The 23,653-nt window shown below is 35.9% G+C and overlaps 1 protein-coding gene across 1 annotated transcript; it reads right to left on the bottom strand.

The window, feature by feature from the left end:
- Positions 1-5,400: 5,400 nt before the first annotated feature.
- LOC105438936 (serine/threonine-protein phosphatase 6 regulatory ankyrin repeat subunit A-like) lies at positions 5,401-23,371 on the bottom strand. The gene is made up of 5 exons (XM_011667323.2): positions 22,781-23,371; positions 22,467-22,516; positions 18,549-18,672; positions 12,922-13,092; positions 5,401-6,216 (listed from the first exon to the last, which is right to left on the bottom strand). The coding sequence occupies exons 1-5, from the start codon at positions 22,878-22,880 to the stop codon at positions 6,167-6,169; spliced, it is 495 nt and encodes a 164-aa protein (XP_011665625.2). The 5' UTR covers positions 22,881-23,371; the 3' UTR covers positions 5,401-6,166.
- Between the last annotated feature and the right edge of the window lie 282 nt (positions 23,372-23,653).

The following is a 23,653-nucleotide window of genomic DNA, read 5'->3' as shown; positions in this document are numbered from 1 at the left end:
CAGAATTCAACAATCTGCCAGACTACTTCATAAAGCCGACGAATGTCAAAACAAGATTCCATTGTATCTCCTAAAATGTATTATATTGTGTCAAGTATGCAGGCAATGCAGCCAACTGGAAGTTGGTTATGGTCTGATAAAAACAATAAAATGTCTTATGTTTATAACACATGCAGTTTTTTATTTTATTCACTGACCTACAATATGTGCTTCAATACATTTTGCGTTTATTTTTTATTTGCTTACACTGTACTTAACATAGGACTATATTCAAGCCCAAATTTGAAAGCTCATAAAATAAAGTGAAATACATTCTATTGGTAAATTGGTAAAGGGCAATCGACCTTTGTTATATCTTCATTGGCATTGATGCAGAAATATAAGAGAAACAAAAATGCAGAAGATTGACATGAATCAGGCCAATACTGAGGGAGTCATGAAAGTTTAAAATATGAGATCACTAAATTCATGTGAATCTCAGTTTGGCAATTTGTCTCACTGGATTGTGATGTAGTCATAGGGCAACTCTCCCGTTCGTCATGTACATATAAAATGCCTTCTCCCTTAGAGCACTAGCTACTCGGAATATATTATGGACAGCACACTGTTACAGGTCCCCAAAGAAAAGAGAAGAAAAAATTAATCCTTTTTGAAAAGTTGACATTTCAATTATTTTATGTTTTGAAATAAATGGGAAAGTAGTTCGGCAATGCGTCGCAGTGACATTTCCGATTCTGCAGCCAATGTGAAGTGATTACAACTTTTGAAAATTCATAAATATTTGATTGCTTGTCATCTTTTAACCCTACGTTAACTGGGGGGGGGGGGTCAAACTCTGTTTGTTGCTACTGCAGGCAGCCAGTGAAAACGAAGTCGTTGGATCAACTTATGGAAATGCAAGCATTTTTTTAAACAAAAGAACTTTGTTATTCCTGGCTCATTTTTCCTGATTGAGGTGTCATATCATATGAAAAAACAGAAATTGAACTTTCTAGAAATGTGATTTTCTCCTTGAAATTCAGATACCGCCCGCCAAATGAGTTTTTGGTTTCCTCTCTTCAAATTGCTTGTAATCACTCATGCGTGAAATATGCATCATATGAGTTGCGTCAAATGAAAGAGGAGGATCTAAGCTTACCAAACATGTGTCATTTATTAATTATAATTGTGATTAAGTTATGATAAAACATCGATAGTTCTCGGTTTTGTTTTTTCTGGGACGCACTGTAGAGTAATTTTTGTCCAGTTAAATCATGAAAAATTGAATTTTTATAAACTATTTATATCAAATAATTATGAATATACCATATTCAGAAAATAGTAGCAATTCTTCAAAGTTCATAAAATATTTTGTGAAATGTCATGCAATATGATTAAAATCGTATAATACGGGCAATAGCATGGGGAAATCAAGTTTTGGGGGATAAAAAGGGAAATCAATGGGATTAAACTATATAAAGCAATTGATAAATAGTGAGGACATGACGTCACAAACTGATAACCAAATTGGCAATATGTGTAGTGATTGTCATTGTTCCAGAGTTTTACATACTTTTTCAAAAATCCATAACTTTCTTATTGGTTATCCGATTTTGCTCAAACTTTGTGAGATTGGTTTGTCTGATTTGTCTGCTTTCATTGAAAGTTATTTTTCGAGTGGAATTGTCCTTTAAGTACTTTCTTTCACAGGTATTGGCAATTAACTTGGGAATTCTATTTAACATAACAGATATGAAGTCAATTCGAGAACTAAGTTCCTTATCGTGTAGCGCAACAAAACATTGGTCCTCCCCTACTCCAGCGAGTAATGCCATTGTATTTTTTGGAGTGGACTTGTACTTTAATACTTACCCCCACCTCTATCCCTCTCCGTATACTTTTTTTAAAGTAATGCTTACCTCTCTCCTTTTGCCCCGGTTCTTTCTGTCTCTCTCTGTCTCTCTCATAATTTCTGTTTTTTTCTCCCCCTTGCCTCTCTCTCTCACTGTCTCTGTCTCTCTACCTCTCTCGGTATATGTCACTTCTGCGCCATGTCTCTTTGTATTTAATGACTGTTTATTTCCCTATTCGTTTGACTTTATATACCTATCTGTCTCTGTTTATGTCTTTATGCATCTATCTTTCTGTCTGTCTGTCACTATTGCTTTCCTCTCTACATGCGATGCCTTGCACCTGACTCAGTCTGACTTAATCTTGTACTCTATCTTGCTGTCTGCCATGTATAATCCATGTTTGTAAATAACCTTACTTTTGCCTTGGAAGAAAAAAAACACCTCCGTTTCGCGTTATGTCTTATATCTAGACAGGCAGACAAGGAGAGGTATAAGATATAACCAAATATGATTTCAGCATCAACACTTATTTTCTCTTCCATTTTCCCATTTTTGTCTGATTTTTTTCTTCTGTCCGTCTCTCTTACTGCATGTATCCTCGTTTCTGTGGCTGCCTGTATGTGTTTTCATCTCGCTCCTTTCTCCTGTTCCTCTCTTGTTCTTTTCCCGTCCATCTCTCTCATTGCCTCACGATTATTCATTCTCTCCTCGCTTATCCTCCTCGCCGCTAATTCTTTCTCCCTCCTCTCTCTCTCTCTCTCTCTCTCTCTCTCTCTCTCTCTCTCTCTCTCTCTCACTCCTCACGTTCCTCATTTGTACAGAATATACACATACAATCGGCAATCGTAGAAATAGTTAATAACTCAGACTAGACTTGCATGTACATGTTTCATTTACATTTATTCTCTTAAAGTTTACATGAAAAATGCGTGCGTGATGCACGAACCTATTTTGTGTGTGCAAAAACAAATGTATCAATTCTAAATTTAAATCGAACAAAGGAACATTATTATTTGTGCATATCGAACCCCCCCCCCCCCCCCCAACAAAAACAAAAAAAAATACCCGATGACATGCGATTGTTAATTACTTAAGCTTGACTGAAATGAATAACATTTAGGAACAAAAGGGTATTTCAGCTTTCGAGAGCCAAGACGATTTCGTGCTCTTATCGATTTGATAGACCACGCCCTTCTGGCCCCGGTAGACGGTTCACGATAATGCCAAATAGTAATTTAAGTAATTTTGTATAAATTAAGCAATTTAAGTGATTAAAGTAATTTAAGTATAACAAAATGTATAAGTAAGATATGTTTTACATGCAAAAGTAAGATCCAATTGTCTGCCTTCTCATTATTTTTGTTTACCCCCCCCCCCTCCCCGGAAAAGCAATAGATAAAGACAGTGTATTTCAATGAGTGAGTTATGACGACCACCCCCTCCCCCCCCCCCCCCCTCCCCGCCCGCCCGCCCAAAGTTGGCGCCGTAATCTTTACTACGTCGATGCGATTCTCAACTGCAGAACTGAGATAACGTTATGACGGATGTATAGAATTCATCAAACTTAAGAAAGAAAGTAAGGAAGAAAGAGAGAAAGAAAGATAGAAAGGAAGGAAAAGAGAAAGAAAATAACAACACGATTGTACGATCTTACATAAACCAGAAAAAAATGAAGGTTCGCTTACGTCATAATATGTAGGCTTATACAAGAAAGGTCGATATTACAGAGAGCTGGCCTTCTTCCCTCGTACCTGCACTGTCCATTGCCCTCCTGAGACTAGGCCTCCAGACTCCTTTCCTTGATATCATTAAGAATTCACATCCAGGGTATAGCCAAGCTAGCTGGAGCAAACAAGCATAGCCTTGCTCTACATGTAATGCCTGCTTGATTGTCAATTTCTTGAGAGTTGTATCCAGCTAGCCTAAAGCCAGGTATAGAGTACTTTCAGGGGCACTTCTAGGAGCACTAATGGTCCATAAGATAAAGTCTCTTTCGTGATCATTAATGAATTATTAATAACCTTGTTCCCAGAACACGCATTCTTTTCGTCAATCCTCTTTTCTCTAAATCACGGATTTACAACAACCAACCAAATGAGAGGAAGAAATAAATAAAAGCCAGTCTTGTTAAAGTGTGGCAAGCACTCCTGGAATGATTCCTTGAATAACCCGTCCAATACTGTTTTATTCACTTTTGTTTGAAATATAAATACATTTTTTAACGAGATCTAGTGTAGGCATCATATCGTAAGCTTTGTCTTTGGTAATTAAAGAAAAGAAATCCTAACGGGGTCATTAAAAGGGGAACTTGACTCTTGTTCCCGCCCTAAGTAAAAATCAGCCACCTGACTTTATTTCGGATTGTATTTATTTTTAATTGAGCCCCTTCTTCTTCTAAATCCCGATCCGCCCTTGTACAGAGAATGTCTGCCCTATGTAAATTTCTGTGATAAAAGATGAATTTATTTCGCTTCAAATCGAAAGCTAAGTAAGTTAATTAGTCTGCGCATGTGGCCTTAAAAGAAAAGGAAAGACAAAAAAAACTGCCTTAAATATTAGCATGATGTCTTCTTCCAGTTCTGGCAAGTTTGTGTGATTTTTAAACGCTATATACAGTCGCATGATTGTCATTGTTATGTACTGGTTCATACAAATTCAGGAGTACTCAAGAAAATACCATTAATTTGATGGGGTAATTTGGGTGTAGGTGAATATAAATCAACAATCCCCACTTCGTGTAATCGCCATTTAACTTGATAGCCTCATCAGTATTCATAGTTTTCATACCGCTCTTCTTGAAAGACCGCAATTATGGTAACCCCAACATTGCCAGGTACTTAATGGCCAGGTTAATGATCAAGAGCTACATGATAACGGAGGTTAGTATACATCTGCGGCTGTATCAGGGGGGGGGGGGGTAGAAAACCCGATCGGGGTATGGGCATGTGCCCTTGTATCCGCCACTACGAAGGAAGCTTATCTGCATTATTTTTTGATAAACTTCATAACGTCCGTTTTATATACCAAAAGCAGGCAACATTCTTTTAGAACTGATAAAGAATAAAGTAACCCGTCATTAATATTGGACAATACAAGTGTACGTACATCAACAGTTAATTGTGCTGACAAATTCAAGCTACATGACTACGTAGAAAACTTCTGAGTTTTTGTTGCTAAATAGGTGTTGTGGTCCAGTTGATATGTCATTGGACTGTTGACAACAAGATATACAGATAACAAGTCTACCTTTTCCATATAAACAATACATAAATACCTTATGGAATAGGCGAATAGTGAAAAAGTGTATAACCTCTAATTCCTTTAAAGCCCCCTTACAGTGTTCGGAGCCCCAAATTCGCCACAAATTAGATGGCAAAATTTCACTTAAATTGTTTCATTATGTGAAAGAGGGTGTTTAAGACACAATTCTGCGAAGATTTCTCCCAAAAGTGTGTTTGAAGGCAAATGTGGATAAAAAGAATACATAATTTGGGTTTTCCGTTGTATACGAAAAAACGTAAATTTTGTATTCTTTCATCAATATCGACTTCAAACACATTTCTTTTGAAAATCCTTGCAGAAATGTGTCTTAAATGACCAATAAATGACATCCTCTTTCACATTATGATACAATTTAAGTGAAAATTTGCCTTCAAATTGGGCTCCCAATACTTTCATGTAGAAACGCTTCTGTTTAATTCTTAATAATTGCTACATGCGCCTTGAGCATTCCACACGGTGGATTTGGCGCTATATTGAGTTACATTTATCATTATTATTATTCTAATAGCCGGTATAATAATTTTCAAAGCTCTTTGGCGGTGCATAAATAGGGATGATAATCACAACATGACCATGCTGACATGCGCCAAAACAGAATATTATGAATGAATTATTAATGTATATTCTGACACTTTATTTGAGAGTTAAAAAATGCTGACGATCCAAGAGTCCGACAGCCAACAATACCGGATCTTTTGGCAACTTCTTTTGAGTTTTACGAGATTGATGTTGTGCATGGGCCTCGAGTGCTGTCGGTCTGAGAATGCACCCAAATCACGTGAGCTTCATTCAAACATGTAAAACATAATAATGTGACAGATCAGTGTACCAATTCATCGTTCGCGAACTATGACTGCATGGGGACAACGTCACACCCCATCATCACACGAATTACTTAATTCTGTCAGTTGAAAGCAGAATTGATTTAAGCCTTGTGATCTAGAACTACGTACAAAAATAGCGATGAACATCTGGACGGCTGGTTGGACATACATCACACAGACGATGAAGATAAAGGCAAGAGAAGGAAGGAGCACATCATGGTGATGGATCTAGGTTGGTAGTGTCGTGCCAAGCCAGGGATGGCCGCATAATCTATTCTCTGCATAGAAGAAAAAAGAGGAGGAGAGAGAAGGTGAGATGTGTTATTAGCCTATTTTTGTTATAACATCAGGCCTACGGAGGGAAGAGAGAGCAAGAAAGGGAGAGAGAAAGAAAGAAAGAAAGAGAGAGAGAGAGAGAGGAAGAGAGAGCATACACCTGTTGCATACAACACACAAACACACATACGGTGTAAATCTAGGAAACACACTCACGCACTCACCCTCATAGTCATAATTATACGCGCATACACAAATTGTGATTGCGTTGGAAAACGAATTAGAAAGAGATGGTAGAAGAGGGAATGAGAGAGATATAATATACATATTATATATATAGAGAGAGAGAGAGAGAGAGAGAGAGAGGAAGAGAGAGAGAGAGAGAGAAGGAGAAGGAGAGAGAGAGAGAGACAAACAGACAGAGAGAGAGGAAGAGATAGAGAGAGAGAGAGAGAGAGAGAGAGAGAGAGAGAGAAGGATTTGAAGAGAAATGAATGGAAATATCATATCCTGACGAGAGGAAAATAACTGAGCCACATAGAAAAGAAGAAAGAAAAAAGTGAAAGAAGAATAATTATTCAAACTAATCCTTATATTCTGAAAGCCTGACAGTCTTTGTCACCGCCCAATCCATAATCCTTGGCCAGTGCTTTCTTCTACAAGCGATCCATCAATAGAAAGCGAGAGATTACAGGCATCGGGAATCCTTCTGAAATGTCAAAGATTTACCACCTAATCTTCTGTCAAGATACGATGAATAAAGTCCAAACGTATAAATACATAATGCCATGTCACATTAGAAGCTCCTGAATATTATTCTGACAATACAAATGGGCTACATATAGGCCATCGATGCCTGTAATAACCTTAGAAGCAAATAATATTGGCCTACATTCTTCTTTCACGCATTAGTGAGGTTCATAATTTGCAATAATAATATGATTGTTATTTGGTTGGGGGGCATCGTTTCCAGTGGAATAAGGCAAATAGTAATGCCAACCTTAATAATTATTGCAATGGTTAGAGACAATTTAGATTTATAGTAGTTCGATGATCCTAAGGTTTGTCATCACATTTTTAAGTATCATATGAAAAGTAGGAAAGTATTATAACAGATATAGTCATCTGTGTTCAATGTGGTATTGTGGAAAATTTACGTATTTTTCTTTTATCAGAAATATACAGTGAAATTAATTGAAAGTGAAGGGCTTATTGAGAAACAGACAAATAGGGCTACTCATCCAGAGTAGATGTGAGACTATTTCATGATTCGAATTAGAAAATACAGAAGGTTTCATTTCCGATTTTGATACGATTTGAAAAATATACAATTATTACAAAGCCAATATGCGATCACGTGGTTTTGATTGATTAAAAGAAATATATTTTCATGGTTTCTCACCTTCCCGCAGTTTAGTTCAACACTATCAAAATGTTCACTTGCCCAATATGCTTGTTTATTATTGAATTATCGACTGATTTTGCTTGTTGGTTTGTTAAGGATTGTATTCCTCTCTGTAATGTAATTACTTGTTAAATGTCCCCGTGGTAACGAGATAACCCTGGTTAAGTAATAAGATTGAATGAACAAAATAATGACTGCCTGACTGGCTGAATGAATAAATAAATAGAATTAAATATATTATTAACAAATATATATTATTCTGTTCTTTTGACTCTGTTCAACGACTGCACACTTTTCAGTCTACGTGTATCTATTTTCTGTTCATAACCCAGATTTAGAACAGGTTGATTCAAACCTTTTTCTATTGCATTTAGAATAACGAATTTGCTTCGTACGTTTGGAGCGCAGTTATATTCACAGATCCACCCAGTGTCTGCATTTTCCATAACCTGATTTACTCAGAAGGTTATAGTAGCCCAATTAGTGTCGCCATCCATTTAAACATAAACAAAACAACGAGGGGGTGGTGAGGAGGTTTGCCGTAGCATATAACGGACCTTAACTTTTAAAAAAGGGTTAACATCCCATTTACTGCAGCTACAACCATGCACCATGCAACGTTATTAAGCGGCCCATTCACAAACACACAACATTAAATTTTAGTGAGATTTGTATCGCGATTAAAATATTACCTTTTTTGCCACCATTCTTACTCAGGAAAAAAAATCTCACTTCTCGACGAGCGCTGATATCTGCGTTTGCTCACACTCGACCAAACAATCGCGAGTATTAAAAAAAACAAATTCTTTTAGCATGATTCTGATCGCGATCATGATCTCACCTTTTAGTGAGATTTTTAGGTTCACACACAGAAAAAAAAAGAGATTCTATAATCGCGATTCGAAAAGCGATATTTGAATCTCACTAATTCTTTGTGTGTGCATCCCGCTGTTATCGTATTGATTAATTTAATTAGAGATTATTTAATAAAGATCTAGGAAGATAATAAACTATCTTACAAGAGTAAACTATATTGTCACAATCATTTCATGAAAGAGGTAAGAAAAATTGTTCCAAATTCATGGGCAACATGCTCTCCTTTGGAGAAAGGTCGATCACGGATAAAGAGATTTTCGTCTCAATCTCAGATACGACCTTGGCCATTGTGCTTTGAAGCCAAAGAAACTGTTTGATCAAATTACACACAATTGAGTAGTCATACTCGTGGCATCTGCTGTCCATGCCAATCGAGATTCCCAAAGGGAATAGAAAATAGAACATCATTCTACGCGATAAGTTAGTAGACCTGCAAATCACCATCACTATAATGATGTCCTTGTAAGATTGTATATATTTTTTTTCTTTTCGTTACTCTCATAAGAAGAATTTTTTAACGCTGTTATCTAAATCATGCGCTACGAAAAGAAGCAAATTTAATTAACATAAATAATCAAATCGTGTCGCAGTTAATCGCTGTGATGGTTTAATGATATACCCCCAGAACTGTTTATTACTATTTTATCCTTTTTTGTTTTTAGAATTTCTCTAAATAAGGGTAAAATCGTGGAATTCGTGGATTTAATTTTGTCACAATATACCCTATCGTTTTCTCATGTGCCATAATGCATGTTTACATCCTTCTGATCTATGACGTGATTGCTGTACTACTATTTTAAAACATCAACCGTGTTTTCTAGCGAATTTGATGAGCTTCCCTGCAAAATAAGTCACTCTGTATAATATGCTCAATTTCACAATCAAAAAGAAAATTTAACCCACTTTCTTCAAATGAAAATAATCTTTACCTCCGGTGAGAGTGATCGACCAGAAAATCATGTTTATGGAAATATCGATCAGAAATATGGGTTAAACTGGAACTCCTACTACTAGGTAAGCTGGAAAAAAATCAAGTTGTGCAAGAGTAATATTATACGCGACATGAAAACGGCCATAACAGGTCAAGTGAAAACAAGAAAATAAACTTTGCAGATAATTGCCACATATTACACGTGGCGTATCTAGGACAGTTTTTCATATACATAAAAATATCTGGGCTTTGACAATTGAGATAAAAATTGCATTCGACATGCCTTCCGGATATTATCACTATATAGATTGGAAATTTCCTGCATGTTTTTAATATAAATTAAACACTTTTAATTCTAATAGGATGATAAATAGCGTTAATAAAACACTGATATTAGGTATATGTCACTTAAAAAAGGAAAAGGTTCACAAGGGAAAAATGCAATTTCGAATTTTAAACATCGTTCATATTGCATAATCACGGTAAATTACACGATGATACTTTTCTATACCAAATAAAAACTTAATTCCTTCTCCTCAGAAAATGTTGAGGAGTCAAAAGGACACTGGTATCCTCCTTTCAACAATAAAATATTTAACTGGGCCCTTAAAACAAAGATTATCAATCAAATGCAAATGGTAATGGCCAGTTAATTATGAACCAATCTTACCGCAATCAGAATCGTTATTTCAAATTTGCAATCATTGACTGCAAACCTTTGTATGACGTGGCCCAGATCTGGTCAAACCAATGTAGTCAAACCAGTATTCGATATTGGATCTTAAACACAAAAGGAAATGTATATAAAACAAAACAAAAAAATCATCAAGACGCTTCAAAAGCATCAAGAGTGTTGCTGCCATGTTGGAATAAATTGACGTATGTCTATTCCTGTAGGAGATTATAAACACCCGTCTTGGCTTTTAAGCGGATCCTCACATGAGAATCTACCTCCCTTAAGTATTTTCTGTATTGAGTGACCAATTGCAAGGAATATACTTGATAAGATGGACGGACATTTCACAGAAGTATTGGAATCAACACAGAAGAAAAGATAGGCCTATAAGACGCTTTTAGTTTCACGTGGTGGGAGGAAACACTGACGTCCAGTATATACCTATTCAAAAACATGTCAGATAAACCTTCACTCCCGACCCACATCTGAATAATAGAAGCCGTATCTCTGGAATTACCAGTATAGAGAAGAGATGTTTTCCGTCTCTTTGTGATCTTTAAAAAGCACACTAAAGCTATCAAGTGCATTCGGAGTTTTCATGAATATTACTGTATCGGGAGGACAGAGTCGGATGCGTGAAAATCAAAGAAGGGTAGAAATAACAAATCCTTCATCTATATATAGAGCCGATGTGTAAAAGGAGTGACAGAGGATTGATGGGGAAGAGGGTACATTAGCGAATAAAAAAGGTTACATAAATTCAGACAATCCACTGCTCCCATGACAATACGGTGTAGTAAAGTAGAGTTATAAATTAGATATGGAAGTCAACAATAAAAGTGTGGAGACAGCACATTTAGAGAACGAGACAAAATAAGGGGGCGAAATAAACCTATACGTAAAATGGAGGAACATAAATGTAGATAGACGATAAAGAGCTATTGAGAAGGAGAGATAGATAGACAGAGAAATAGAGTGAGAGAGAGTATGCGTGAAATAGGAGGGGAAAACGAAGAGGAAGGAGGTATAGAATTATTTTCAAAATAGATCACACAGACAAATGAGGGAGAAGAGAAGGAGAGGGGAGAAGGGAGAGAGAGAGAGAGAGGGTGAGAGAGAGTGAGATAGAGAGAGATAGAGAGGGAGAGAGAGAGAGAGAGTGAGATAGAGAGAGATAGAGAGGGAGAGAGAGAGAGAGGGGGAGAGAGAGAGAGGGAGGGAGAGAGAGGGAGAGAGAGAGGGGGAGAGATAGAGAGGATTGTATAATGAAATGCAAAAGGTTTGAAGAGAGATAAAAACCAATGCAGTCCATGTTCATGTAATATGGGAATGCTAATAAGTAATTGAAATCTCATGCATCTTCAGGAGAGATTGAATTTATAACGCATCAGGTGTACAGGTGGATTGAATGAATAATGAGGAATATAGAGTGAGTGATACCAGAGACAGAGAAACGCCACAAGAAGACTTTCCTTTCAATAAGTGCATCTGCAGAAAAGGATATTATGATCTCCAATAGCTACTTCGGCACATGACAGTTCTCCCCGAAATAAGACAAATCTCTAACAGACCATTTTCGTAACGTAATTAAAAGCAAAATCATAAGTATTTGTTAAGTGACACGATTAAAATCATTTGATTATTAACATGTCAATAGTCAGAATGCAACTTGAGTACATAATAATTTATTTGTTGCTAGACAGGACAAACATCAAGGCTTACCATACATCAGAGTGTATGTAATTTGTATTCTGACTGTTTAAATACAGTTATTCGTCACAGGTAAATGAAATAATTTGTGGTAATTAATAAAGACTTATTCATTGAATTTGATTGCATGACGAAGATGGTCTATTGGTGAATATAGGTTACCAGATGATAGAAATTGCTTATAACAGAAGAAGTACATAAGGCAGGGAGAAGAGATTGTGCAACAGATCTTCCATAATAAATTCTAGCAGAGCCGCACAAAACCAGGACAACGAGTTTATTGTCATGTTGGTTGCATGGATTTTATTGAACTCTGAATTGCTATTATGTAAGTACGGTTCACTCAATGTAGGGGTTGATTTGCAAGGGAGTTTTAGCTTCAGGGATAAGGATGTAAAACCTGTTTAATGACTGTTGCCATGAAGACTTGAAGCTGGTTATACAGGTTCAACGTAATGGTGCATTAAAAAAAATAGCCCTTATTCCTTTTGCATGCTCATGATCAGGACCATCATCATTATGATCATCCTCATCATCTTATCATCATCATCATCTTCATTATCATCATCATTATCATCATCATCATCATTATCATCTTCATCATCATCATCATCATCATCATCATCATCATCATCATCATCATCATCATTAATTTTTCATGCGTTATGTTGTGCTAAATAAACTCTTTTTGTTTATCAACAAGTTTCATAATTATCGTCGTGACCATCCAGCTGCTTTAGTTTTATTTCTGTGGGTGTGTGTGTGTGTATGTGTGTCTGTGATAACATTTACTTTTGTAAAATTATGAAGGGATAAATTATAAGAATGTATTAGCAAGACATGAGGGAATGGAAACAAGGAGAACACAACAATGAGAAAGAGAAAGTGAGAGAAGAGCTAAAAGAGAGGAAGGAAGAGAGAAAGAGTTAGATAGATATGGAAGTGGCAAACGGGCGATACTAATGTTAAGAGAAGTTTGAATATAAAGGTATAAATGTGAACAGGGTAGATAATTAACACGATTACACAAGGGGTGTCGCAGGAAAAGAGGTGATTACGATCTAATGATGATGATATTGTATAAGTGTAAAGATTGTGGCTTAACTTACCAACTTCAGCTAAATAAACTGCCACTTTGCCATGCCCATGCTTCTTGGCAAATAATCTTGCAGTGTGTCCCTTCTTGGTCTGGAGACCCGGGGTGGCATCTGCTTCCTCTACAAACCACTTCACTGCTTTCAGGTATCCATTAGAGGCCGCATAGTGGAGGGGGCTGCGACCTGATTCAAGAGATAATTATTATCATTATAATATCACAATAAACCAGTTCGGATATACAATGTGCACAAGAACATGAGCAAATTAGTGGCATTTGTACCAAATTCGAAAAAAACCTACAGAAAGACTAGATAGGTCCTCATGAAAGTACAATCATCAATATTCATTTGCGCACCCTCGCATTGCAGCGTTGCGTTTCATTTCCAAAATACACTGAAGTGACAGTATTCTTTTCAAAAGGGGCAAACAAAAGTAATTTATACACATCTCCATCTTCTTAGGGAGTGATTTTTTTCTCCAAATAAAGATATTGGCACCTTTCCATGTTTAAAAGATCAGTGGATACAATTATTTGGGGTCCCGTTGTATGCATGCAAACATAAAGGCCCGAATTCACAAACCAAGGTTTGAGCTCAGACCAAGGTTTGAGCTCAAACCTCCTTTTGTTTCGCCAAAACTCCTTTTGTTCTTTACAAACCAGGTTTGTAAAAAAACGCGTAAAACGCGTCATATGACGTACGAAAACCAAGGTTTGTCGACAAACCTCCTTTGTGAATTCGGGCCCATATGTGCAGCTGGGTAGAATGCAAACTGTAAAACCTGTACTGATGGGACTGTTCTAGAAAGATATACCCAAGAGACAGGTGAGGCAAACAAGCTACATGCTACAAGTCTGTACTTTCTTTAAGTGTATACATGTTTAACATCAGCCATCAGAGGAGGAAATAACAAGCCAGTCCGATTGCTGATCAAAGCACTCTTGAATGAGGTACTATAGCTGTCAGTAAGTCTCTCACACATCTCACTGATCAACCCACAACACTAATTCACTCAATCAATATTGTAGGACATTGTAGGACATGTAACAGTAATACAAGGACTAATAATATTCATTTAATGTATACACATCACTGTTGATCAAAGCGGTGGCTGTCAACAATATTTTCCCCGAAAGGAGAAAGAAAGAAACAAAGAAAGAAAGAATGAAATATTGATTTGGTATATTATCATAATAATGCCAAACTTGAGAAAATCGTGTGATAAAAATTATAAAATAAATTGGTATAGTTTTCCCCGTGTTACCTTTGCAGTTTTTATGATTAAATGAATCTTCAGGTTATCGTCCTGAAGAAATAGCCTTTTTTCGTCTTTATTTTTCAGAGTAATCAATTCTTATATGGAAATGTATGTGTTTCGGAATGAAGAATCTTTGGAAGAACGATCTTCCCTCACTTGTTCTACCCGCCTGCCAGGGTATAAACACACAGTCAGTTAGAATCCATCATATTGCAAGTCTAATCGGTTTGATTCAAAATGAATATTACATAGATATTGTTCAACATTAAAACAAAGGAATTATTGTTATCTGGCGACAGTATTGCTGATACCATGCATGTAAGGTCTGAAAACACATTTGATGTGAGTATGAAAGAGAGAGAGAGAGAGAGAGAGAGGGAGGGGTTATATATTAACTTTACATACGACAAAGAAATAGAGTACAGTAACCATACACGCGTATGAATATTTGATGGGGATTGAAAAAAATTCTCCTGCGTCATCTAGCCCTTCAAAGAAAGCACAATCTACTCATTAGAAGTGAGGGATAAAAGAAGAAAGTACGTAACACTTCTCTCGCTGAAAGCATTTCACGTATAATTGCACTCAACGCAAGCGATAAAGTGCGGTTCTACGGATGTCAATAACCTCACAAAGTATAGCCTGTAGCAGATACACTTGTAATTTTTTTTTCTTGTAGTTAAAAACATGGATACAATATTGATAGCATGTTAGTCACGTCTAACAAAACATTGCGCAAACAAGGTATAATGAAATCCGAACATGTATTTTGCGTTACAGGTACATCGGTAAGTTGCACAATGTTGCTAAAAACTTTTCAGATTTATTTTAATGTGATGGTTGATGAAAAGGAATATTCTGACAACCCTGAGGCACTGTAAAGTAATGTTTTCTGCTAAAGTGATATACAATACATGTTCATTTTTGGGAGAAAAAATATTCCTTGTCGTGATTAATAATACAATACTCGTATCTTCTATTTCCCCAGTTAGATTTGAATGATTTTGTGTGATGAGAAACAATATACTGACTGACTTGCCACTGTAAACTGTATTTCTCCTCCTTGTGCATGGCGGAGGGTGGCATCGGTCTTTCTAGCCTACCAAAGTAGATCCTATAGTAATACTCATTATCCTATTTTTCTCGATCCTTTTCCTCTTCCCCTCTCTCTCTCTTCATCTCTCTCCATCTCTCTCTTTCTCTCTCTCTCTCTCACTCTCTCTCTCTCTCTCTCTCTCTCTCTCCTTCTCTCTTTATTTTATTTTCCTGCCCTTCGAATAGGGGGGGGGGGGGCACGTGTCACTTACAAAAAAAGATTAATACACTATCAAATTGAAAAAATTATATACTTATGATTACTTCACTGTGTTTGCTACAGGTGAGCAATTATTATGAATAATTAATTGTTATAAATTTAAATCAAATGTTAGAACTTAAAAAGGGAAGTAGGGTACGAGAATGAGTACGAGAACCATCAATTAATATTATTTCACCTCAAATCTAACCTACTGCCTCGATTGCTGTACAAAGACAAGTAAATTTAGAGTAATAGCTTGAGTGCAATCGTGGTAAGAGCGCTCTGATTTATTCTTCTCCTATGTCATAAATTGTTTACTCGTACCTTTAACACATATTTGTAATCTGTCGCTTAAGAATGGTGATTTTCCTTCAAACATGAAAATCGCCAAAGCAATTCCATTGTTCAAGAAGGGAGATACAGATAATGTTGATAATTACCGTCCTATTTCCATTCTGCCTTCTTTTTCTAAAATACTTGAAAGATTAGTTTTTAATAGACTATCAAGTTTTTTGGTTCACTTCAACATTCTGTCTAATGAGCAATATGGCTTTCGAAAAAATTCTTCCACAGGTCTTGCTATTCTTGATTTATATGATAAAATAGTCCATTATGTTGATGTAAATAATCATGCAATATGTGTTTTTATGGATCTTTCGAAAGCCTTCGATTCTATACCCCATGATATATTATTAGTTAAATTACATTTTTACGGCGTAAGAGGTTTACCTCACAAATGGTTTAAAAGTTATCTTGCCGAAAGGAAGCAATTTACATCTGTAAATTCTCATTGTTCTTTTTTTAATCTAATATCATATGGCGTCCCTCAGGGCTCTATTTTGGGGCCTCTCTTATTTTTGATTTACATCAATGATATTGTAAACTGTTCCACTTTCTGTAAATTCACACTTTTTGCAGACGATACGACTATTCTTGCCTCAGAAAAAAAATTGATCTATTAACCTATAAACTGAATATTAATTTGGAGTATGTTTACGAATGGCTAGTTTGCAATAAGCTATCTTTGAATGTTTCTAAGACTAAATTTGTTATTTTCAAAAATGCTAGGAACCTAAATCCTGTATATGACAATGTATCTATTTCTATCAACAATAGATTAATTGAACAGTGTCGAGTTTTTAATTACCTTGGAGTACTTTTCGATGAAAACCTATCTTGGACTTCTCATATTAATTATATTACAAAAAAGGTTTCTCAGAGCGTCGGTATTATTAGTCACTTAAGATTTGTTATTCCACTCCGTATCTTATTCATGTTATATAATGCATTTATTTTGCCATATATTATGTATTGCAATTCTGTTTGGGCGACGAAACATCCTTCTAAGTTACTCAAATTACATAGACTTCAAAAAAGGGCATTACGACTCTGCTCTAATTCCCCTTTCTTAGCTCCCTCACAACCTTTATTTAGAAAATTCAATACTTTACATATTTATGATATTAATAAATTGCAAATTGCCTCATTGATGCAACGATTTTTCTCAAACTCACTACCTCCAAACCTTATGCACCTATTTAGTCTTAACAATGTGGTCCATACCCACTACACAAGAAATGCTGATAAATTCCATCATTGGAATGCTTCGTCCAATATACTAACCGATTCTCTCCGTTATGTTGGTCCAAAAATGTGGAATTCCCTACCTCCATTTTTACAATCTGTTGGATTTAATAATTCTTTCAAAAGACTTTACAAGAAACATCTTCTCTCTCTTTATAACACATAATTTATTTTAAGACCACACCTATATTACTAATACTCCTTTTTTTTTTTTTTTTTTTTTTTTTTTTTTTTTTTTCTTCTTCAAGTATATGTTATTATTAATTCTACGCCTGGTGCATTCAATTGTCAAGCCTTACTGGCTTTTACGGATGCACCATTTTCCATTTATATTTTGAATGCTGTTATGTCAATTTTATATGTAATTTTGATATTGTTACATGTTATGAAATTCCATATTTTATCTTTGTATATATTGTTGTGATGATGGAAATAAATTTCATAATAATCATAATAATAATATAGGGACATTATAAAACTACTTGGATTTATCCTGCTGTTGAAATGAACACGATTCATCTATATACACTGTCATTACTCCAATAGAGAAAGAGAGAGGCAGAGAGAAATGGACGGAACTCGAGTAAAAACTTGCATGCAAGGACCAAGGAATGGAGCTAAATAGAAGGAGGTAAATGGAGAGTGATGAAGAAAAAGAGGGAGGGGGAGAGAGAATCTGAATAATCTGAACGGTAGAAAGCGACAGAAAAGAGAGAGAGAGAGAGAGAGAGAGAGAAAGAGAGAGAGAGAGTTAAGTAAAAAAAAAAAAAAAAAAAAAAAAGATTGGGTAACACAAAATTATAAATTCGCAATTATTTGCGCTTGATTTCATATCCTGCATAAACTACGAGCTTGATTTCACACGATCAATTCAAAGTCCCTTGATTTAAATGTCACATCTGTTATCACGTGAATTCTCAGATTATCTCATTTTCCTCCCTTGATTTCTGCTTCGTATAGACGTGAAGTCTTTACTCCGTGTCTGAATGACTTGTTGGAATCACGTTCACTCACTTAGCATTTATAATATAAAGATGAAAGATTATGGGACAATTTGAAAAATATATGTATTGTGACCTGTTTAAAATTGTTAAAAATAATGTATGACAAGGTGATTATAAATATACCCAGGTACATTGGGCGATTTCATACTTTAATGAGGTCCATTCCATTATTTAGACACACAGACACACAAACACACCCATGCAGGTATATTTTTGCTCTGTCGACATTATTGTGTAACATCTTGCTTAAACGTGAACACAGTGCACTCATAGTATCAAATATGACATTTCTTCAAATGTTATGACCAAATCTCAATAAACACTTGTGTTTTAGTCACAATGTGTATCACATCTTCTGAAATATGTTCATCTTTTTAATTACACATTGTATAATTATGGCGTCTCGTAAAAACCAGGAGGGCGATTAATATGGGACAATTAATGAGTTACGCCCTTCTGGTTCCTAGCAGCCGCTAACTGTCAATGGAATACCGACCTGCTGCATCTACTGCATTGACTTCGGCGCCATGTTGTACAAGGAGTTGAGCACAATCTAAATGACCATTCATGGCTGCCTTGTGTAGCGGCGTGAGGCAATGCTGAAGCTCAAGATCGGCACTCTAACAGACAAACAAGAGATGATGTAATATAATCATTAATACTGGAGATGTTTAGTATTCATTTACTATAAAATGGCTTCACAGACTATCGAATGGGAAAGAATTGGAAACATTTACAGCATCATACATTTACAGTCAGTAAAAAAAAAAAAAAAATTGTAGCACATAGTTCATAGTGATGTTCACACTAAATTAAGGCATCAGAGTCTAGTTCAGACTGCAAAAAAATTATACTTAGGAGGTCTCATTGAATGCTAAACGAATTTAGTCTTTAAAATATCAGAATAAGTGATGTCCACATTATGAAACAATCACATTATTATGATTCGCAGAATACAGAGAAACACACACACACACACACACACACGCACACACACACATAATTAATCCTTTAAGGATGCCACTTTTACATAGCTCGTGGTCCACAATCTACGGCCATAACAGCACAGACATAATTATAGTACCTAAAAAGTGTATTATCATAATCACAAAGGCAATATCGCGTCAAATCAGAATGTGGATGATGACGAGTGTTTTATTCCATGAATATACTAGCGCTAGTGTGTATTTTCAAGCGCATTCTTTTCATACAATCATGTAATAGTAGATCTTCCAGAGACAGCCCCGCGACAGAGTACTGGTACTTCTTGGTACGGACAATTTTTTTCAAGGAGATTAGCAATAATGACATCATGGATGAGTTTAAAGGTAAACGTAAGTTAGTGAGCAAACTGGCATTAATGTATTCTGAATAACATATCATCAAGTTAAAAATATGTCTTCGGACCACAAATAAAAAATGAAAATAAATTTAAGATACATACCCTGAAGAACACCAATATACTTATACGGAACGACGTGATTTGTTTAAAGATCCGTCTGATTCATAACATTTATTTAGCTGTATCTGGGTGTTTTTTTTTCTTTTACTTCTTCCTTTTCCTTCTTTGTTTTTTCTTCTTCTTTTTCTTCTTCTTTTTCTTCTTTGTTTTCTTTGTCTTGTTCTTCTTATTCTCAAGAAATGATTCATTAATGCTTTTTTTCTTCTATGTCTTAAATTTTTGACCGATATATTACTTTTGCAACCTGGTCAATGCTCATAACGTGTAACTTTCCTCCATTCTTCGAGTGTGTTTACTAAAATTCCAGCCTGTTTTGCCAATGGCAAATGCAGTTGCTGGAAGATTCTCACGAGGATTTTGAACGCACACAAAATATGATGTCCTATCGATTGATTATTCTATAGGAGAGCTGCGAGTGAAGAAAAGGGGCTTATTTCTGTTTTCGAATTCTCAAAGAAGGTATAGGCATGGGAGTTAACCTTGACATTTTTATTTACAAGTTGTGAATTTCGCAAATTTAAAGCAGAAGATTCATGCTTCATTACATTAGGATGGATGAACTTAATGGATGGAAAATATGTATATCACAGCTTTCTCTACGTCTATACTATCCCAATCTGTATGAAAGTTTAGTCATTTTCGTTTGAAAGAAATTGAGAGATCAAGTTAGGGATATCCAGACGATAAGAACAGACGGAGAGAGGAGAGAAAGAGGAGGAGGGGGGATCAAGTTAGGGATATCCAGATAGAAGACAATAAGAATAGACGGAGAGAGGAAAGAACGAGGAGGAGGGGGAGAAAGAGGAGGAGGGGGAGAAAGAGGAGGAGGAGGGAGAAAGATAAATGTGGAGCTAGAGTGGAGAAAACGCAAACGATTGGAGATACAGGCAGAAACACAAACTAGACAGAAAGGGAGAATTAATGAGAGAGAAGGGAGAGACAAAGATAGCAATATTTCTGAATGTGATCTAAATATCTCCACGGTTTGTGTTTATATTTTGTTGATGATAGAGAGCAAGAGAATTTGATTACACCAGAGGGCCAATTTTCATCTCAAGAAGACATCATTATTATAACACAACTTTTAATCCACTCCCAAAATAGATTTTAGACGCACATAAGAAATTCTTGAGAGAGAAAGATGCTGCCTAATGAGCATGATTACTGAGAGGAAAATATCACGTCAATTTGTTATTCTATATTTTAATGGGGTTCTGTTTCCACTGCGGTGAAATGTGGCTACATGTCCATTCTGAGAAGACACACTCGACAATGATCAAGTGTTAGTGCTGGGAAACGACGGGAAGGATTTCATCATCACTGATTGGTTGTTAAGGCAGCTCTCGTACAGATAGCCAGAAGGGATTCATATTTAATCTTGTGGGAATAATCAGAAAAAGTTCCTCTCAAAAATGGCTACTGGTGAATATTATAACAATGCACTTGTCATGCTTCCTTTCCAATTTGTAGTATTTCGTAAAAGAGTGATTATAGAAAATTAACGAATACCACTGTTCTCTGCTGTATTGTAGTTCCAATTACGTTTAATCTCACTCTCACAGCCAACTCAACATTTACGTCCATTCTATAGCGCGTGAAAACGTATAATCATGGTAAACTATATAACAATGTCTCATGTGTATTCGCAAGGATGTGGTAACTCCTTAGTATATCCATAGGTCGTTAATGCAGCGGGAAGCACACCTATGTTAAAGAAATATATGCAAGGAGTTACGTTTTTTTCTTCACCTATATGAATTCCTTGGGATTCGAAGTGGAAATAACGAGGATTGCCAATGCATAACAAACAGGTCATCTGAATAAAAAAATTGGGGATTGGGCTAACCGCCAATAGAACAATAAAATTAGTAAGTCTAAAAGTAACATTTTATATTCATGATAGTGTTGTCCTGAGTACTGTGGATTGCCTTCGATGAATTACTTATACATATTTTACTACCTCTAAATCGGATGTTCATTATTTTAATAGGGACTGATTTACTTCACAAACGTCATTACTATACATTTACAAACATTTTTCGTTTCAGCCTTTTATCTATCTGTCTACCCTATACTCAGACGTAGAACTAAATATATTGTTAGAAAACCACTTAACACTCTTAAAGGTAGTGAGCGCCTTTTGTATGTTTTGGGGCATCCATTTTTAACCAGCTCTGGTGAATGACTGGCTCAAGTGACAATATTGTAGAAAAAAAGCATTAACATTTTAAGAGGAACTATATATTCAAGAAATAAAATGTGTAATTACATGAAACGGGAGTGATAATTAGCAGACCTATATAATTATGCTAAACTGGAGAACTTGAGAAGGTTTGAGAAAGTCTTTTGACTGTCTAAGATTCTCCTTTTTTTATCAATACAAAGAGTGATAGAAAATTGTTTTGTAAATTTAGCCAGTGTTAGATGAGGTATTCATTATGTTCAAATGATTCTCAATCATCCGAGTGTCTTAAAGATATCAACCGACTTTTTTTCAGTTTCAAGCTAAGTCACATTTATTGGCCATATTTTCATGAGAGATTTTTGTTGAAGAAGAAACGACTTCGACTTAATGTGAGGGTTTTGCAGATAAATGCCTTCCGCACACATCCTGTACTATACCTTTAATTAGCTACTTGATTTTAGTTGCAAACATTACAATAAACTACTGGTTTATGACAAAGCGTGACTAATGATTAACTCCTTTGGAGTACTTAACACTTCAGACAGCAAAGATGTAATTATAATACGGTATATTTAGAACATGGTAAACAGAGTAAGAATATAAACATCTAAATATATTCTATCTCGTCTATTTAACAATCGGCCTGATCATGACTAAACAAATCATTGATGCATGAGAATTAAACATGATTAAAAAAGGATATCTTTGGACTCATTTTTTTTCTCACAGAGAATAATTTCTTTAACTATTATTGTTGTATCACTTACCAGTCCTTGGCTGAGCATAATTTCAATGCTTCCGTAATCTCCAGAAAAAGCTGTAAGGAAAACAATAATCATTAATAATCTGCTTCAATCCTGAAAAAATATGCCAATGCCTCATGATCACAGATTTTGTTTCCTATTATTCTTATTATAGGAGGGCGGCGGAGTAAAAGTGGTGGATAAGACGACAATGTTTAATGCATGTTGTAAAGGAATAAAATCCTGATCAAAATTAAGAACTCTAACAAGCATAAGCAACATTCATGGCACATTAATCACGTTTATCTCGACAATTACAAAGCTCAAAATATATTTACCTGCTTCATGGAGGTTTCTCGCTGAATGCATTTTCTCAAATCGATGCTTCGGATATGAAGGTAACTGATGTATGTTGGAGGGGAAGGGAAGGGGTGGCATTATATCGGCGCCATTTTCCAAACTTCACCAAAAAAATCAATGCAAATCCGTTATAAACGAGAGTCCCGGCCGGCCACGAGTTGATGTCGATCGCTGTACGTTCAGACACACGTTTGTCCTCGAATAGGATGAGAAATAATGAAAACCTCTGTATTTGAGAGGAAGGGTCTAATTTGAAGCAAGTGAGAAGTTTCGAGGCAGTGCAAAGCATACAGTATGAAGCAGTTTTATAGTGTCAGCAGGCCGGCATGTGTTTTACTATTTTCGAGCGGATTGCGTGGGGTGATGAAGAAAGCAATGGCCTCTGGTCATAAACAAGATCTCAGTTACTTGTTAGTTAGATTGCGTTTCTTCCTGTTTCCCCTGTTGCGGAGGAGCCTTATGTCAGCGATACAGAAAAGGGATAGAATCGTCTGCTAGTGGACTTATGTTTTGTAAATTCGCTTGGACGGATGCGTGCATGCATGCAGTGATGCGCACAAAACATTGCATCTAGACACAATCGTGAGAATGATACAAGAGCGAGGAAGAGGGCGTTTCCACAAACAAGCTTTTAACTGGTTACTCATTGCCAGGCTTTAGTATCTAGATATCGTCATCGTAGAACTAGTGTTTTAAGATTCCTGAAAAAGATTTCATCAATCTTTAGTTATCACAAAGGCATGCACACTTTCTGAATCTTAGATTATTATCTGACTTGAATTAATCATAAAGCTAACATTATGTCACAAAGATTCAAGGTTGATTTGACACGATGAGCTCCTTTTAAAACG

The sequence above is a fragment of the Strongylocentrotus purpuratus genome, unplaced genomic scaffold (genome assembly GCF_000002235.5).
Source record: "Strongylocentrotus purpuratus isolate Spur 01 unplaced genomic scaffold, Spur_5.0 spur5_scaffold_14, whole genome shotgun sequence".
In the NCBI taxonomy this organism is placed as follows: domain Eukaryota; kingdom Metazoa; phylum Echinodermata; class Echinoidea; order Camarodonta; family Strongylocentrotidae; genus Strongylocentrotus; species Strongylocentrotus purpuratus.
The sequence above is the reverse complement of the archived record's forward strand: the minus strand, read 5'-3'. Positions and strand labels throughout refer to the sequence as shown.

Coding starts and splice junctions, on each gene's coding strand:
- LOC105438936 (XM_011667323.2), bottom strand. CDS start 22,880: ATGCCACCCCTTCCCTTCCCCTCCAACATACATCAGTTACCTTCATAT. Junction 18,673..22,466: donor TTATGCTCAGCCAAGGACTG/GTAAGTGATACA, acceptor TTTGTCTGTTAG/AGTGCCGATCTTGAGCTTCA. Junction 13,093..18,548: donor CAATGCAGTAGATGCAGCAG/GTCGGTATTCCA, acceptor CTCTTGAATCAG/GTCGCAGCCCCCTCCACTAT.